At 44.1% G+C, this 15,421-nt stretch overlaps 2 protein-coding genes across 9 annotated transcripts in view; one reads left to right on the forward strand and one right to left on the reverse strand.

Moving 5' to 3' along the window:
• The window catches only part of arhgap44a (Rho GTPase activating protein 44a), a 136,637-nt gene that overhangs the window by 10,196 nt on the left and 111,020 nt on the right, over positions 1-15,421 (forward strand). The gene's annotated exons all lie outside the window — the stretch shown is intronic.
• On the reverse strand, positions 10,611-14,358 carry LOC139573891 (uncharacterized). Of its 3 annotated transcripts, XM_071398064.1 has the most exons (10): positions 13,589-14,358; positions 13,325-13,501; positions 13,173-13,234; positions 13,010-13,090; positions 12,881-12,922; positions 12,639-12,812; positions 12,524-12,559; positions 11,871-12,425; positions 11,478-11,589; positions 10,611-11,383 (listed from the first exon to the last, which is right to left on the reverse strand). In XM_071398064.1, exons 1-7 carry the CDS (start codon positions 13,650-13,652, stop codon positions 12,524-12,526), a joined length of 636 nt encoding a protein of 211 aa, XP_071254165.1. In that variant the 5' UTR covers positions 13,653-14,358; the 3' UTR covers positions 10,611-11,383; positions 11,478-11,589; positions 11,871-12,425. The 3 variants fall into 3 exon arrangements, with proteins under 3 accessions (XP_071254165.1, XP_071254077.1, XP_071253991.1); XM_071397976.1 differs by having other exon boundaries at positions 12,524-12,812; XM_071397890.1 differs by having other exon boundaries at positions 11,871-12,812.

Raw genomic sequence — 15,421 nt, forward strand, 5'->3', positions numbered from 1 at the left:
CTCTCTGCAGTAGGTCTCTATAGGAGGATGTATATGGTCTCTATAGTAGGATGTGTATGGTCTCTATAGGAGGATGTGTACGGTCTCTATAGGAGGATGTGTATGTTCTCTATAGGAGGATGTGTATGGTCTCTATAGGAGGATGTGTATGGTCTCTATAGGAGGATGTGTATGGTCTCTATAGGAGGATGTGTATGGTCTCTATAGGAGGATGTATATGGTCTCTATAGGAGGATGTGTATGGTCTCTATAGGAGGATGTATATGGTCTCTATAGGAGGATGTGTATGGTCTCTATAGGAGGATGTGTATGGTCTCTATAGGAGGATGTGTATGGTCTCTATAGGAGGATGTGTATGGTCTGCCATGGTCTCTATAGGAGGATGTGTATGTTCTCTATAGGAGGATGTGTATGGTCTCTATAGGAGGATGTGTATGGTCTCTATAGGAGGATGTGTATGGTCTGCCATGGTCTCTATAGGAGGATGTGTATGTTCTCTATAGGAGGATGTGTATGGTCTCTATAGGAGGATGTGTATGGTCTCTATAGGAGGATGTGTATGGTCTCTATAGGAGGATGTGTATGGTCTCTATAGGAGGATGTGTATGTTCGCTATAGGAGGATGTGTATGGTCTCTATAGGAGGATGTGTATGTTCGCTATAGGAGGATGTGTATGGTCTCTATAGGAGGATGTGTATGGTCTCTATAGGTGGATGTATATGGTCTCTATAGGAGGATGTGTATGGTCTCTATAGGAGGATGTGTATGGTCTCTATAGGAGGATGTGTATGGTCTCTATAGGAGGATGTGTATGGTCTCTATAGGAGGATGTGTATGGTCTCTATAGGAGGATGTGTATGGTCTCTATAGGAGGATGTGTATGGTCTCTATAGGAGGATGTGTATGGTCTCTATAGGAGGATGTGTATGTTCGCTATAGGAGGATGTGTATGGTCTCTATAGGAGGATGTGTATGGTCTCTATAGGAGGATGTGTATGTTCTCTATAGGAGGATGTGTATGGTCTCTATAGGAGGATGTGTATGGTCTCTATAGGAGGATGTGTATGGTCTCTATAGGAGGATGTGTATGGTCTCTATAGGAGGATGTGTATGGTCTCTATAGGAGGATGTGTATGTTCGCTATAGGAGGATGTGTATGGTCTCTATAGGAGGATGTGTATGGTCTCTATAGGAGGATGTGTATGGTCTCTATAGGAGGATGTGTATGGTCTCTATAGGAGGATGTGTATGTTCGCTATAGGAGGATGTGTATGGTCTCTATAGGAGGATGTGTATGGTCTCTATAGGAGGATGTGTATGTTCTCTATAGGAGGATGTGTATGGTCTCTATAGGAGGATGTGTATGGTCTCTATAGGAGGATGTGTATGGTCTCTATAGGAGGATGTGTATGGTCTCTATAGGAGGATGTGTATGGTCTCTATAGGAGGATGTGTACGGTCTCTATAGGAGGATGTGTATGTTCTCTATAGGAGGATGTGTATGGTCTCTATAGGAGGATGTGTATGGTCTCTATAGGAGGATGTGTATGGTCTCTATAGGAGGATGTGTATGGTCTCTATAGGAGGATGTATATGGTCTCTATAGGAGGATGTGTATGGTCTCTATAGGAGGATGTATATGGTCTCTATAGGAGGATGTGTATGGTCTCTATAGGAGGATGTGTATGGTCTCTATAGGAGGATGTGTATGGTCTCTATAGGAGGATGTGTATGGTCTGCCATGGTCTCTATAGGAGGATGTGTATGTTCTCTATAGGAGGATGTGTATGGTCTCTATAGGAGGATGTGTATGGTCTCTATAGGAGGATGTGTATGGTCTGCCATGGTCTCTATAGGAGGATGTGTATGTTCTCTATAGGAGGATGTGTATGGTCTCTATAGGAGGATGTGTATGGTCTCTATAGGAGGATGTGTATGGTCTCTATAGGAGGATGTGTATGGTCTCTATAGGAGGATGTGTATGGTCTCTATAGGAGGATGTGTATGTTCGCTATAGGAGGATGTGTATGGTCTCTATAGGAGGATGTGTATGTTCGCTATAGGAGGATGTGTATGGTCTCTATAGGAGGATGTGTATGGTCTCTATAGGTGGATGTATATGGTCTCTATAGGAGGATGTGTATGGTCTCTATAGGAGGATGTGTATGGTCTCTATAGGAGGATGTGTATGGTCTCTATAGGAGGATGTGTATGTTCGCTATAGGAGGATGTGTATGGTCTCTATAGGAGGATGTGTATGGTCTCTATAGGAGGATGTGTATGGTCTCTATAGGAGGATGTGTATGGTCTCTATAGGAGGATGTGTATGGTCTCTATAGGAGGATGTGTATGTTCGCTATAGGAGGATGTGTATGGTCTCTATAGGAGGATGTGTATGGTCTCTATAGGAGGATGTGTATGGTCTCTATAGGAGGATGTGTATGTTCTCTATAGGAGGATGTGTATGGTCTCTATAGGAGGATGTGTATGGTCTCTATAGGAGGATGTGTATGGTCTCTATAGGAGGATGTGTATGGTCTCTATAGGAGGATGTGTATGGTCTCTATAGGAGGATGTGTATGGTCTCTATAGGAGGATGTGTATGGTCTTCCATGCATATTTGTAGAGAAGGAGAGGCAAGCAGCTCAGCTCAGTCAAATGGATTGTTTCCAGGCAACGGCTACTGTAAGCTCAAACTGTTCTGTAAGCATTGTGATGCTTATACCACAGGAGGTTGGTGGCACATTAATTGGGGAGGACGGGCTTGTGGTAATGGCTGGAGCGGCATGAGTGGAAAGGAGTCAAATACATCAAACACATGTCATTCCATTTGTTCCGTTCCAGCCATTATTATGAGCCGTCCTCCCCTCAGCAGCCTCCACTATAGGTTGAAGTCCTACCTATATGTCTTGTTGGAAGTAGTGGTCTTTTGTGGGAATATCTGTCGGTTTGATCATGGCTTTAACCAGATAGTTCTGCTGGTCTGTTGTCTTTACATACAGGTCCAGTTGTTTTGTCACTGCTGATCGTTGATCATTTACCATCTAAATGTTCCTTCTTGCTATTCATATCCTTGACTGATATACTGCAGGCTACAGATCTCATGGGGAAAATATTAATTTGTTCCGCCTCACTCTCCATCCTTCAATCTTGTCCCATTTCTCAATTCCCCATCTCTCTGCTTGTTTTATCTGGGTCTAGGACAGTCTTTTAAAAGACACCATGATATAAACCCAAGCAGTATCCTTCATTCTGCCGTCTGTAGCTATAGTAGTAGTAGTAGTAGTAGTAGTAGTATTAGTAGTAGTGGTAGCGGTAGTAGTAGTAGTAGTATTAGTAGTAGTGGTAGCGGTAGTAGTAGTAGAATAGTAGTAGTTGTAGTAGTAGTAGTAGAATAGTAGTAGTTGTAGTAGTAGTAGTGGTAGTAGTGGTAGTAGTAGTAGAATAGTAGTAATTGTAGTAGTAGTAGAATAGTAGTAGTTGTAGTAGTAGTAGCGGTAGTAGCGGTAGTAGTAGTAGTAGTGGTAGCAGTCGTAGTAGTGGTAGCGGTAGCAGTAGTAGTAGTAGTAGTAGTAGTAGTAGTGGTAGCGGTAGCAGTAGTAGTAGTAGTAGTAGTAGTATTAGTAGTAGTAGTAGTAGTATTAGTAGTAGTAGTAGTAGTAGTAGTAGTAGTAGTAGTAGTAGTAGTATTAGTAGTAGTAGTAGTAGTAGTAGTATTAGTAGTAGAAGTAGTAGTATTAGTAGTAGTAGTAGTATTAGTAGTAGTAGTAGTAGTAGTAGTAGTAGTAGTAGTAGTAGTAGTATTAGCATTAGTAGTATTAGTAGTATTAGTATTAGTAGTAGTAGTATTATTAGTAGTATTAGTATTAGTAGTATTAGTAGTAGTAGTAGTAGTAGTAGTAGTAGTAGCGGTAGTATGGTATGTTGACATAAGCCTCTGTCTATTGATGATTGAGCTATTTATATTTCAGTTTCATGATCTACTCCTGTATATTACTGAACACCTCATGTACTGGTAATATATAGTGGTGGAGGAAACTGGCGTCGATGGCTATGCTGTTATCACAGGAATCTTGCTGCATGCTCATCAAGGGCACACTCCCACCCCTCTCTCTCTCTCTCTCTCTCTCCTCTCGCTCTCTCTCCTCTCCCTCTCTCTCCCCCTCTCCCCTCTCCCACCACTCTCTCTCGCTCTCTCTCTCTCTGCTCTCGCTCTCTCTCGCTCTCTCTCTCTCCTCTCTCTCCCCCTCTCCTCTCTCTCTCTCTCTCTCTCTCTCCCCCACATACATACACGCACACATACACACACTTCAATGCCGCACCAATCACTGACACTCTACTCCCTGATAATGGTGGTGATTGTGTGGTAATAGGTTTCCTTCCCTAACGGGACAGCTGCCTTTCAGCTCCTCTCTGCTCCAGTGCAATTATGAGTGAATAGAGATATTGCAGCCTTTCTCTGTCTCTCTCTCTCTCTCTCTCGCTCTCTCTCTTTCTCTCGCTCTATTGCTCTCCCTCATTCACATCTCTCTCTCCTTCTCTCCCTCCTTTCTCTCACCCTCCTCTCTCTCTCTCTCTCTCTCTCTCTCACACACAATCTCTCTCTCACAATCTCTCTCTCTTTATACCTTCCCTCTTTCTCCTACTCTCCCTTCTCTCTCTCCACTCCTTTCTCCTCCCTCCATTTTCGTTCTGACATACTCAGGGCGTAAGCTCCTACAGCTGAGCTGGCACGCTGGCCTCTTCATGACGTCTCAGAGACCGCAGGCAGTAATCCACAGGGAGAGAAATAGATTGACTGGGATAACAGAGTAGAGGAGAAGAGAGAGATCCAGACTGACTGGCATAACACCCCAGTGTGTGGGTGTGTGCCCATGTATGCACTTTGAGTGAGTCCCACTGGGCAAAAACTGGTTGAATCAATGTTGTTTCCTCATCATTTCAACAACAAAAATTCAATGTGATGGTGCTGAATCAACGTGGAAAACTGATTGGATTTGAAAAAAGTCATCAACATAAAGGGGATTTCGATGACATGGTGAAATGTTTTGTTGATTTCACGTTGAATTCACATTCGTTGACAACTCAACCAAATGTAAATGAAAAGTAGACGTTGAGCTGACGTCTGTGCCCAGTGGGATGTCACCTTTATCTGCTGCTATGTTGCTGATAAAGATACCAGTGACATGTCTCACAACCAGCCACAGCACCATAGAGATCTATATCAATGTCTTTAATATCCAGTATGGCTGATGGTCTACTGTATCCAATATGGCTGATGGTCTACTGTATCCAGTATGGCTGATGGTATACTGTATCCAGTATGGCTGATGGTCTACTATATCCAGTATGGCTGATGGTCTAATGTATCCAGTATGGCTGATGGTCTACTGTATCCAGTATGGCTGATGGTCTACTGTATCCGGTATGGCTGATGGTCTACTGTATCCAGTATGGCTGATGGTCTACTGTATCCAGTATGGCCGATGGTCTACTGTATCCGGTATGGCTGATGGTCTACTGTATCCGGTATGGCTGATGGTCTACTGTATCCAGTATGGCTGATGGTCTACTGTATCCAGTATGGCTGATGGTCTACTGTATCCAGTATGGCTGATGGTCTACTGTATCCGGTATGGCTGATGGTCTACTGTATCCGGTATGGCGGATGGTCTACTATATCCAGTATGGCTGATGGTCTACTGTATCCAGTATGGCTGATGGTCTACAGTATCCGGTATGGCTGATGGTCTACTGTATCCAGTATGGCTAATGGTCTACTGTATCCGGTATGGCTGATGGTCTACTATATCCAGTATGGCTGACGGTCTACTATATCCAGTACTATTGGTCTTCCTCATTACATTGTTCAGGCCAAATATCCCTTAGCAGTAATGATATGTTTATGATCACTTTCATTTGTCCCAGACACTGGAGGTTGGTGGCACCTTAACTGGGGAGGATGGTCTCGTGGTAATGGCTGGAGTGGAATCAGTGGAATAGCTTCAGATACATCAAACACATTTCCATGGGTCTGATGTCATTCCATTTCCTCCGTCCCAGCCATTATTATGAGCTGTCCTCCCCTCAGCAGCTTCCTGTAGTACCAGATCATATATAATGTGTTTTATAAAGTATGTATAGTTTAGGCGTTGTTCTGTATGTTTGACAGGTTCAAATATCCACAGATTATTCTGAATTGAGCAATTCACTGCTTCCTGGGTCCTGTTAAGTAGTGCACACCGTAGCTAAACATTTTGCAACAAAAAACTAAAATATGTGTTCTAATTGGACACATTCACATAGCATCTTTAAAATGTTTGGAAATGTTTTCATCCTAATGAACAGGACCCTGCTACAACAGCCACGGTCAGAGTTGGGATGTTGATCGTTTTCGCTCAACAGAATCTAGTTGCTCTGCTCTGTGTGCTCCACCCCTCAGATTACTAAAGAGATAAACTGCATAGAGATATCTCTATGTTAATAACCCTCCAATTACCCATTACCCATGTACCAACACCCTCCAGAGCTATCTGACAGCAGAGCAGAGCAGGGGCAGGGCAGAGCAGAGCAGGGGCAGGGCAGGGCAGAGCAGGAGCAGGGGCAGGGGCAGGGCAGAGCAGGGGCAGGGCAGAGCAGGGGCAGGGCAGGAAAGAGCAGGGGCAGGGCAGGAAAGAGCAGAGCAGGAGCAGGGGCAGGGAAGAGCAAGGCAGAGCAGGGCAGGGGCAGGACAGGGCAGAGCAGGGGCAGGGCAGAGTAGGGGCAGAGCAGGGCAGGGGAGGAAAGAGCGGCGGCAGAGCAGGGGCAGGGCAAGGCAGAGAAGAGCAGGGGCAGAGCAGGGCAGGACAGAGCAGGGGCAGGGCAGAGTAGGGGCAGGGCAGAGTAGGGGCAGAGCAGGGCAGGGGAGGAAAGAGCGGCGGCAGAGCAGGGGCAGGGCAAGGCAGAGCAGGGCAGGGGCAGGACAGGGCAGAGCAGGGGCAGGGCAGGGCAGGGGAGGAAAGAGCGGCGGCAGAGCAGGGGCAGGGCAAGGCAGAGAAGAGCAGGGGCAGAGCAGGGCAGGACAGAGCAGGGGCAGGGCAGAGTAGGGGCAGAGCAGGGGCAGGGCAGAGCAGGGGCAGAGCAGGGGCCGGGGCAGAGCAGGGGCAGAGCACGGGCAGAGCAGGGCAGGGCAGAGCAGAGCAGGGGCAGATCAGGGCAGGGCAGATCAGGGCAGGGCAGATCAGGGTAGAGCAGAGCAGGGCAGGGCAGAGCAGGGGCAGATCAGGGTAGAGCAGAGCAGGGCAGAGCAGAGCAGAAGAGGGGCAGATCAGGGCAGGGGCAGATCAGGGCAGAGCAGAGCAGGGGCAGATCAGGGCAGGGCAGAGCAGGGGCCTGGATGGTTACAATGAGGCTTTGTGAATGAGTGCTCTCTCTTTTTGGACTGATCGAAAGAGGGATGATGTAATGGTGGACATTATGACTGGTTGGTGGACGGGCCAGGCTGGTTGGGTGCCGTCCCTCCCCATCGTTGTCACTCTGATTTCTTCAACAGAGAAAGCCTCTTTTGGAACCGCGGCTGTTATACCGCTACTATGAACTCACTGCCAGTTTACTCTGGGTGAAGTACTGTCTCTATAAAGCCAGTTTACTCTGAGTGAAGTACTGTCTCTACAAAGCCAGTTTACTCTGGGTGAAGTACTGTCTCTATAAAGACAGTTTACTCTGAGTGAAGTACTGTCTCTGTAAAGCCAGTTTACTCTGAGTGAAGTACTGTCTCTATAAAGACAGTTTACTCTGAGTGAAGTACTGTCTCTGTAAAGCCAGTTTACTCTGAGTGAAGTACTGTCTCTATAAAGCCAGTTTACTCTGAGTGAAGTACTGTCTCTATAAAGCCAGTTTACTCTGAGTGAAGTACTGTCTCTATAAAGCCAGTTTACTCTGAGTGAAGTACTGTCTCTGTAAAGCCAGTTTACTCTGAGTGAAGTACTGTCTCTATAAAGCCAGTTTACTCTGAGTGAAGTACTGTCTCTATAAAGCCAGTTTACTCTGAGTGAAGTACTGTCTCTATAAAGACAGTTTACTCTGAGTGAAGTACTGTCTCTGTAAAGCCAGTTTACTCTGAGTGAAGTACTGTCTCTATAAAGCCAGTTTACTCTGAGTGAAGTACTGTCTCTATAAAGCCAGTTTACTCTGAGTGAAGTACTGTCTCTATAAAGCCAGTTTACTCTGAGTGAAGTACTGTCTCTGTAAAGCCAGTTTACTCTGAGTGAAGTACTGTCTCTATAAAGCCAGTTTACTCTGAGTGAAGTACTGTCTCTATAAAGCCAGTTTACTCTGAGTGAAGTACTGTCTCTATAAAGCCAGTTTACTCTGAGTGAAGTACTGTCTCTATAAAGCCAGTTTACTCTGAGTGAAGTACTGTCTCTATAAAGCCAGTTTACTCTGAGTGAAGTACTGTCTCTATAAAGACAGTTTACTGTGAGTGAAGTACTGTCTCTATAAAGACAGTTTACTCTGAGTGAAGTACTGTCTCTATAAAGCCAGTTTACTCTGAGTGAAGTACTGTCTCTATAAAGCCAGTTTACTCTGAGTGAAGTACTGTATCTATAAAGCCAGTTTACTCTGAGTGAAGTACTGTCTCTATAAAGCCAGTTTACTCTGAGTGAAGTACTGTATCTATAAAGCCAGTTTACTCTGAGTGAAGTACTGTCTCTATAAAGCCAGTTTACTCTGAGTGAAGTACTGTCTCTGTAAAGCCAGTTTACTCTGAGTGAAGTACTGTCTCTATAAAGCCAGTTTACTCTGAGTGAAGTACTGTCTCTATATAGCCAGTTTACTCTGAGTGAAGTACTGTCTCTATAAAGACAGTTTACTCTGAGTGAAGTACTGTCTCTGTAAAGCCAGTTTACTGTGAGTGAAGTACTGTCTCTATAAAGCCAGTTTACTCTGAGTGAAGTACTGTCTCTATAAAGCCAGTTTACTCTGAGTGAAGTACTGTCTCTATAAAGCCAGTTTACTCTGAGTGAAGTACTGTCTCTATAAAGACAGTTTACTCTGAGTGAAGTACTGTCTCTGTAAAGCCAGTTTACTCTGAGTGAAGTACTGTCTCTATAAAGACAGTTTACTCTGAGTGAAGTACTGTCTCTATAAAGCCAGTTTACTCTGAGTGAAGTACTGTCTCTATAAAGCCAGTTTACTCTGAGTGAAGTACTGTCTCTGTAAAGCCAGTTTACTCTGAGTGAAGTACTGTCTCTATAAAGCCAGTTTACTCTGAGTGAAGTACTGTAAAGCCAGTTTACTCTGAGTGAAGTACTGTCTCTACAAAGCCAGTTTACTCTGAGTGAAGTACTGTCTCTATAAAGCCAGTTTACTCTGAGTGAAGAACTGTCTCTATAAAGCCAGTTTACTCTGAGTGAAGTACTGTAAAGCCAGTTTACTCTGAGTGAAGTACTGTCTCTATAAAGCCCGTTTACTCTAAGGAGAGTACTGTACATGAAAGTTAAAGGGAAAATGATGGTATGATTATGAACGTTAAAGGTGGATCTAGTGCGAGGCGACCATGTCATGGGGACATTTCTCAACTGGTGACAAGTCTGTCCTCCTCTCCTCCGTGACCCAGAAACAGATAAGTGGTCGAGTGGTCAAGGAGAGTGTCAGTTCGTTAGTAGGAAAATGGAGGAGTGTGCTCTCCTCCTCAGTGACCTACTTCAGCAGAGGATCAACAAGAGTATCCTCCTGGCGGCTAGCGTCCGCCACACCTCCTTTTAATCAGCTGTTGTTTTCTCGGAGAAAAGCATGCACGCGTTTACAAACAATACACTACTTATCATTGTATCTGTTAAAAGTCTTGCACAACCAGCTAAATTAGTGTTTACTTTACACATTTATTTCGGGATTCCACCTGGGGCCTGTTGCACAAAACTAGGATAAGGGATTAAGCCAGGATATCTTGGTGATCCTGGCTCAATTGATCCGTAATCCGGTTGCACTAAAGATGGATAGGGGGCAGGAGGATATGTTATGGTATAAATTACCATGGAGATTTATTCTGTGGAGCTAGCCTGCTCCAGACCAGGCTAAATTCCAGGATCTATTTAATCTCATCCCTAATGTCAGTCAGCAGTCACCACAAATGGAAACCAATAGTTATTTCACTGCTCACTATACATTGTTATCACATATAACTAGACCCACTGTTATTATTTAAACGTTTGTGATCATTAATTTCAATGATTTTGGATAAAAAATGATTTTTAGATGATGTTGCTATCATTAGATAATTTACAGTTTCCCATAGACTATAAGGCTATATATAAAATGATAGAATATTAGGGCCACAGAGGGGGAAAAAACACAAGTCATAATATTGTAACCAGTTGTTTTAAAGGAGGACAGTTGTTAAAATGACAGATGTGGGGCATTTCGTGAAATTGTACTTCAGTATGGTTTCATAAACAAAGACATGCTGATGTGCCAGAATATTAAGTATCACATTGTCATAAGTATCAAAACTGTAAAAACAATATGTAGCTTTTCTGCAGAAAGAACCAGCCTCATAAATTTATGACTTTATCCTTTTTCTTCAGTGTGGCCCTAGTACTCTGTCATATAAACAAATACACATTCCATATGAATATAAAAACACAATGTGTAACATTATGTTCCTTTATTGAATAAGGACAAAACAAAGCAGGTAAACCATCAGCTCCTTTCGAAACTGAAGTCACAGTGACTCTACAAGATGGAAAGCACAGAATCCAAGCATATTATACAAAATGATACATACACATTCAAAGGTCTGTATATAACACACCCTGCATGTCTGCACACTAAAATAAATGCAGGACAAATCCATACACATCAACTGAACAGACAAATGAATGGATGCAGTAGCCTCCCTGCAGCCTTGTATTACACACAGTATACCGCACAAACATCATAAGAGGCCAAATTCGTCAAAAAACGAACCCAAAAAAACCCAAATTCCTCTGCCACCGCAGGACATATTTAACCAAAATTGAAAGCACACATACTAACTAAAATAATTCAACACATATTGGTCCCTCAGCAGCCGACCACTGTCGTCATCAGGGAAGATTGCCGGATTGTCCCAGTCCATGGCTGGTGGCACTCTGGGGGCCCTCTCCTTCCTCAGGCAGGCCACATTGTGGAGGACAGCACAAGCCACAGTAATATCACATGCCCTAACAGGGCTGACCCTTAATTTGTGAAGGCAGTGAAAGCGTGCCTTCAGGAGGCCAAAGGTCATTTCAACTCTGGCCCTGGTCCTGGCATGGGCATGGTTGTAGGCCTGCTGTGCTTCCTGGGGGTCTGTGAAAGGTGTCAGGAGAAAAGGCTGGCAGCCATACCCCCTGTCTCCCAGCAACACACCAGAGAATTCACCTGTCAACACAAAATCTCATCATTACTACCTCATAAACACAGTGATATTCTTGACACAGCCATGATGGTTATAAATAGGGGTTGTGTGGCTTACCTTGTGATAGGCACTGATAGATTTCAGAGGCCCGAAAGATTCTGGAGTCATGGACTGAGCCAGGCCATTTTGCCACAACATTGCTGATCACACAGTCAGCATTGCAGACCATCTGAAATCATAAGATGAGGAATATTACACCAATCAATGCACATCACTGGCAATGCAGAGTGTTCGTCAATGGACAATATCAAAAAGTTATGTTCACCTGAACATTAATGCTGTGAAAGGATTTCCTATTCACAAAATCGGCCTCATGGGCACCTGAGGGGGCTTTTATCCTTATGTGTGTGCAGTCCACTGCACCAATGACATTGGGGAAACCTGTCACACAAAGTAATGAGTATCCTACTATGTGTTAACAGTTGTCCTGTAATTTGTAGATCCTCTTACCTGCAATCCTATAGAACTCCTCTTTGATGTCACAGAGTCTTCTGTGGCCAGGGAAGGAGATGAAGACATCTGCTAATGCTTTGATAGCCAGACACACACTCCTTATTGTGCGGCAAATTGTGGCCTTGTTCAGCTGTTCTGCATCCCCCACTGAGTACAGGAAGGCTCCACTAGCAAAAAAGCGCAAGGCCACACAAACCATTTGCTCCACACTCAGTGCATGGCTCCGTGCAGTGCGGTGCTTAATCCTGGGACCCAGTAGTCTGCATAGATACCTGATGCCATCTGCAGAAAACCTGTATCTTTCATATAGATGGTCATCAGGGAAGGCCAGTGGGTCCAACCGGTCCCTGAAGACCCTTTCTCGCCTGAAGGCTCTCCTCAGCACAAGTGCTTCTTCATCCACCACATCTCGCACGAATGGGCATGCCATTGTCAGAGCAGAAAGGAACACACAATTTTGGGCCTTCATATAGGCTAGTGGCCACACCTGGTGCTGGGGGGGTGGGCAAAAGAGGGCGATGCCTTATAACGATGACTTGGTTGTACTGATTGCTGGGAAAATAAAAAAAACCTTAGAAAGATGCCACCGTCCTGTGTGCTCACAATAAGAGCTCATATGTCATGGCTCACTTGACTTTACGAGAATATACCTAATTTTTATTTTGAGCTGTGTCATCTTCTTGGAGCTGGGGGAGGAAAGAAAAATAATGATTAATACATTTGTGTTACAGTTAGCATACAGTGTACATTGAAGGCATATCTCACCTCCCTCTCAAGTTTTTTTATTTCAAGGTCCAGTTTCCTAATTGTCCTCTTTTTTATTTCGGACTCCAGTGCAAGATTTTCCATCTTTTTCTTCTTGTACTGAATGTCTATGTCTGCCAGTTCTATTTGGCGCCGGAGGTGGTTGCCATACAACTTTCTGATAGCTTGTGAGCTCTGTGATCACAATACAATTAGCGCAGCTGGAATTTGGCAGGATGTGGTGTCCTTTTATTAATACGCACTATGTTGCCAGGCTGGTTTTCCCACTGTATAGCATCTGGGTCCTGTAAAAGAAATTAGATTTTTTGATTTTGATGAGGACTCCTCACCATTGTAGAGTAAATAGTACTTTCACAGTCTTAACATGATACCTCATGCCTTCTGGAATCCAGAGAGATGGTCTCCTCCTCATCATCGTCTCCATCATGTGCTGTTGCACTGGGGCCTTCACCCTATCACATTTAATCGGATTCATATTGAAGCTAGTAGACAAGACATGCCAGGCCTACAGTATGCCTTTGATGGAGTACTCACTGGATCAGCATCGTCTGGTGCTTGTGCTGGTGGCTCTAACAGGAACACAGTGCTGCCAGACACTGCAAGGCAATAGGTAAACCAAAGTCAGACAGTCCAAATTGATTCAATATGAATGTGGTTGTATCCCATGTAGAGATGGAAGGACATACCTTGAATGAAGCGGGTGGCATCTTGGGAGGAACCTATGCTTGTCTCTTTCCCCCCAGGGATCCCCTCTAAGACGGGCCTGCCTTTATTTAGCTCCAAGGCCATGTCCTCTGCTGGGGTAAGGTCAGCCTTTGGTGACCCACCACCCGTGCCTTGTCTGTGGGTATTCTTTTTCACTGCTAAAACAGTACAGACAATGTGTGAGCAGGCACCTTCTGGGTACAATATATGCTTGTGCTTTGTTAAATATTAGTCAGGGACCATACCATTCTGCAGAATGTTCTTGTATTTGATTTTGACCTGCTGCCATGTCCGTTTTGGCCCGTTCATGTTTAATCTACACACACACACACACACACACACACACACACACACACACACACACACACATTTAATGGAGTCACACTGCAAAAAATTACTTGGTATTTTTGTCTTGTTTTCAGTAAAAATATCAAAAAATGTATCATAGCTTTATACAGTGTGATGGAGTTACTTTACACAATTTCACTCATATCTGCAGTGCATTTCAATTAAAAATTTAACCGTTTCATAATTACAGTACAACTGCATTTTTGGAGATGTGAATTAAATATTTGAATTGTAATTGTGATGTTTCAGCGGAGCGGTGAGTGTGTAATTGTGCACTACTTACGCATTCAGGCGGTCTGCAATACTTTGCCACGCTTTTTCTCTTTGCTTTATCACTGTGGCGGTGTTGCCTTTCTTCTTAATTATATCTTTTACCTCCTCGTATGCCTCCATGAGGATTTGTGCTTCCGACGGGGAAAAGTACGCGGCTCTAGTTGCCATGGTAAATCAGTTAATCTGTGATCTGTGGCGGGGTCTATTTGAGTGAGCCGTGAGCGCGCACCTATCCAGGATTGGTTTCACCTGGCTTAATGAATCCGTGTCTGCTCATCCTGGCTTGGTCTTTGTGCAACCAATTAAGCCTGGACGCACATGTTTTGGCTTCATTGAGCTCAGCTGAGTCATTTATCCCGGATGTCTTAATTCTACTTTTGTGCAACAGGCCCCTGGTAAACGTAATTTTCCTGATGATGCGCGAGTGGAGAAGCAGAGTAATTTCACTGTGTACGGTATTACCGGAAGTGCATACAAGGGGCGTTATAAAAAATAAAATAAAATGTAGGCAACAGGGATCTTGACCCAGGAGGGGTTCGAATGTCTCTTGTCTGGGTACCAGTGTTTTTAGCTGACATTCCACTCCTTACCATTCCATGTCATTGCCAAACAGACAGCATATTTTCCATGACAGCATGTGGAGCCTCCAAAATGTAAATATAATTATAGCAGTCAAAAACAAACATTTAGCTGTTAGCTAGGCAAGTTGTTGTATTTTGAGGCTTAAAAACAAAGCAAAGAGGTTTTGTGGTTGGAAATGCAGTATGTATTTAGTTTGAGAATTGAGAGGTTGAGCTAGCACCCTTTGACAGAATGGTTTCGTCTGGACAAACGGAAAACGGTTGCTTAGCAACCCGATACCAATGTGTTCTGTGGAGAGAAAAAAATGACAGAGTTCCAATATTTGGATAATCATTGTGATTGGAGGATAGCTGTGAGGGTTATCGAATCAGGATCAACTCCTCTGTTCTCCTCGTGCTCATTAATTCTATAATTATACTTATAGTTATACTTAACTTAAAGTTATAAGCAGTGATATAGCACACACACCTGCATATATAAATCTTTTTTAAACGGTATTGAAAATCATACAGTCGGTATTTGGAAATACCCCGGTATACAGTAAACAGTATATCTCCCAAGCCTACTACTCTCCTTCTCTCCTCTCTCTCTTTTCCCCCCAGGATGAGGCAGCATGGTCTCATTGGTTTAGACCACACATTCTCTTTCAATCTCATGGACTTGCTGCTGTTATTTAAACTGGGTTTGACCGTTCAGTTGGTCGGTTACCAAGCATGGCATCATGGTCACCTTGTCTGCTGCACATGATCTCAGCTCCACAGGAAGTGACCTCAGGGCCTTACGGAGCCTCCCTCCCTCTCTACCAACACACTCCCTCTCCACTTCCTACCATTGAGGAATGACAAACTGTCCTGTCTCCTCCACTACAGCACATG

Source organism: Salvelinus alpinus, chromosome 1 (genome assembly GCF_045679555.1).
Source record: "Salvelinus alpinus chromosome 1, SLU_Salpinus.1, whole genome shotgun sequence".
In the NCBI taxonomy this organism is placed as follows: Eukaryota; Metazoa; Chordata; class Actinopteri; order Salmoniformes; family Salmonidae; genus Salvelinus; species Salvelinus alpinus.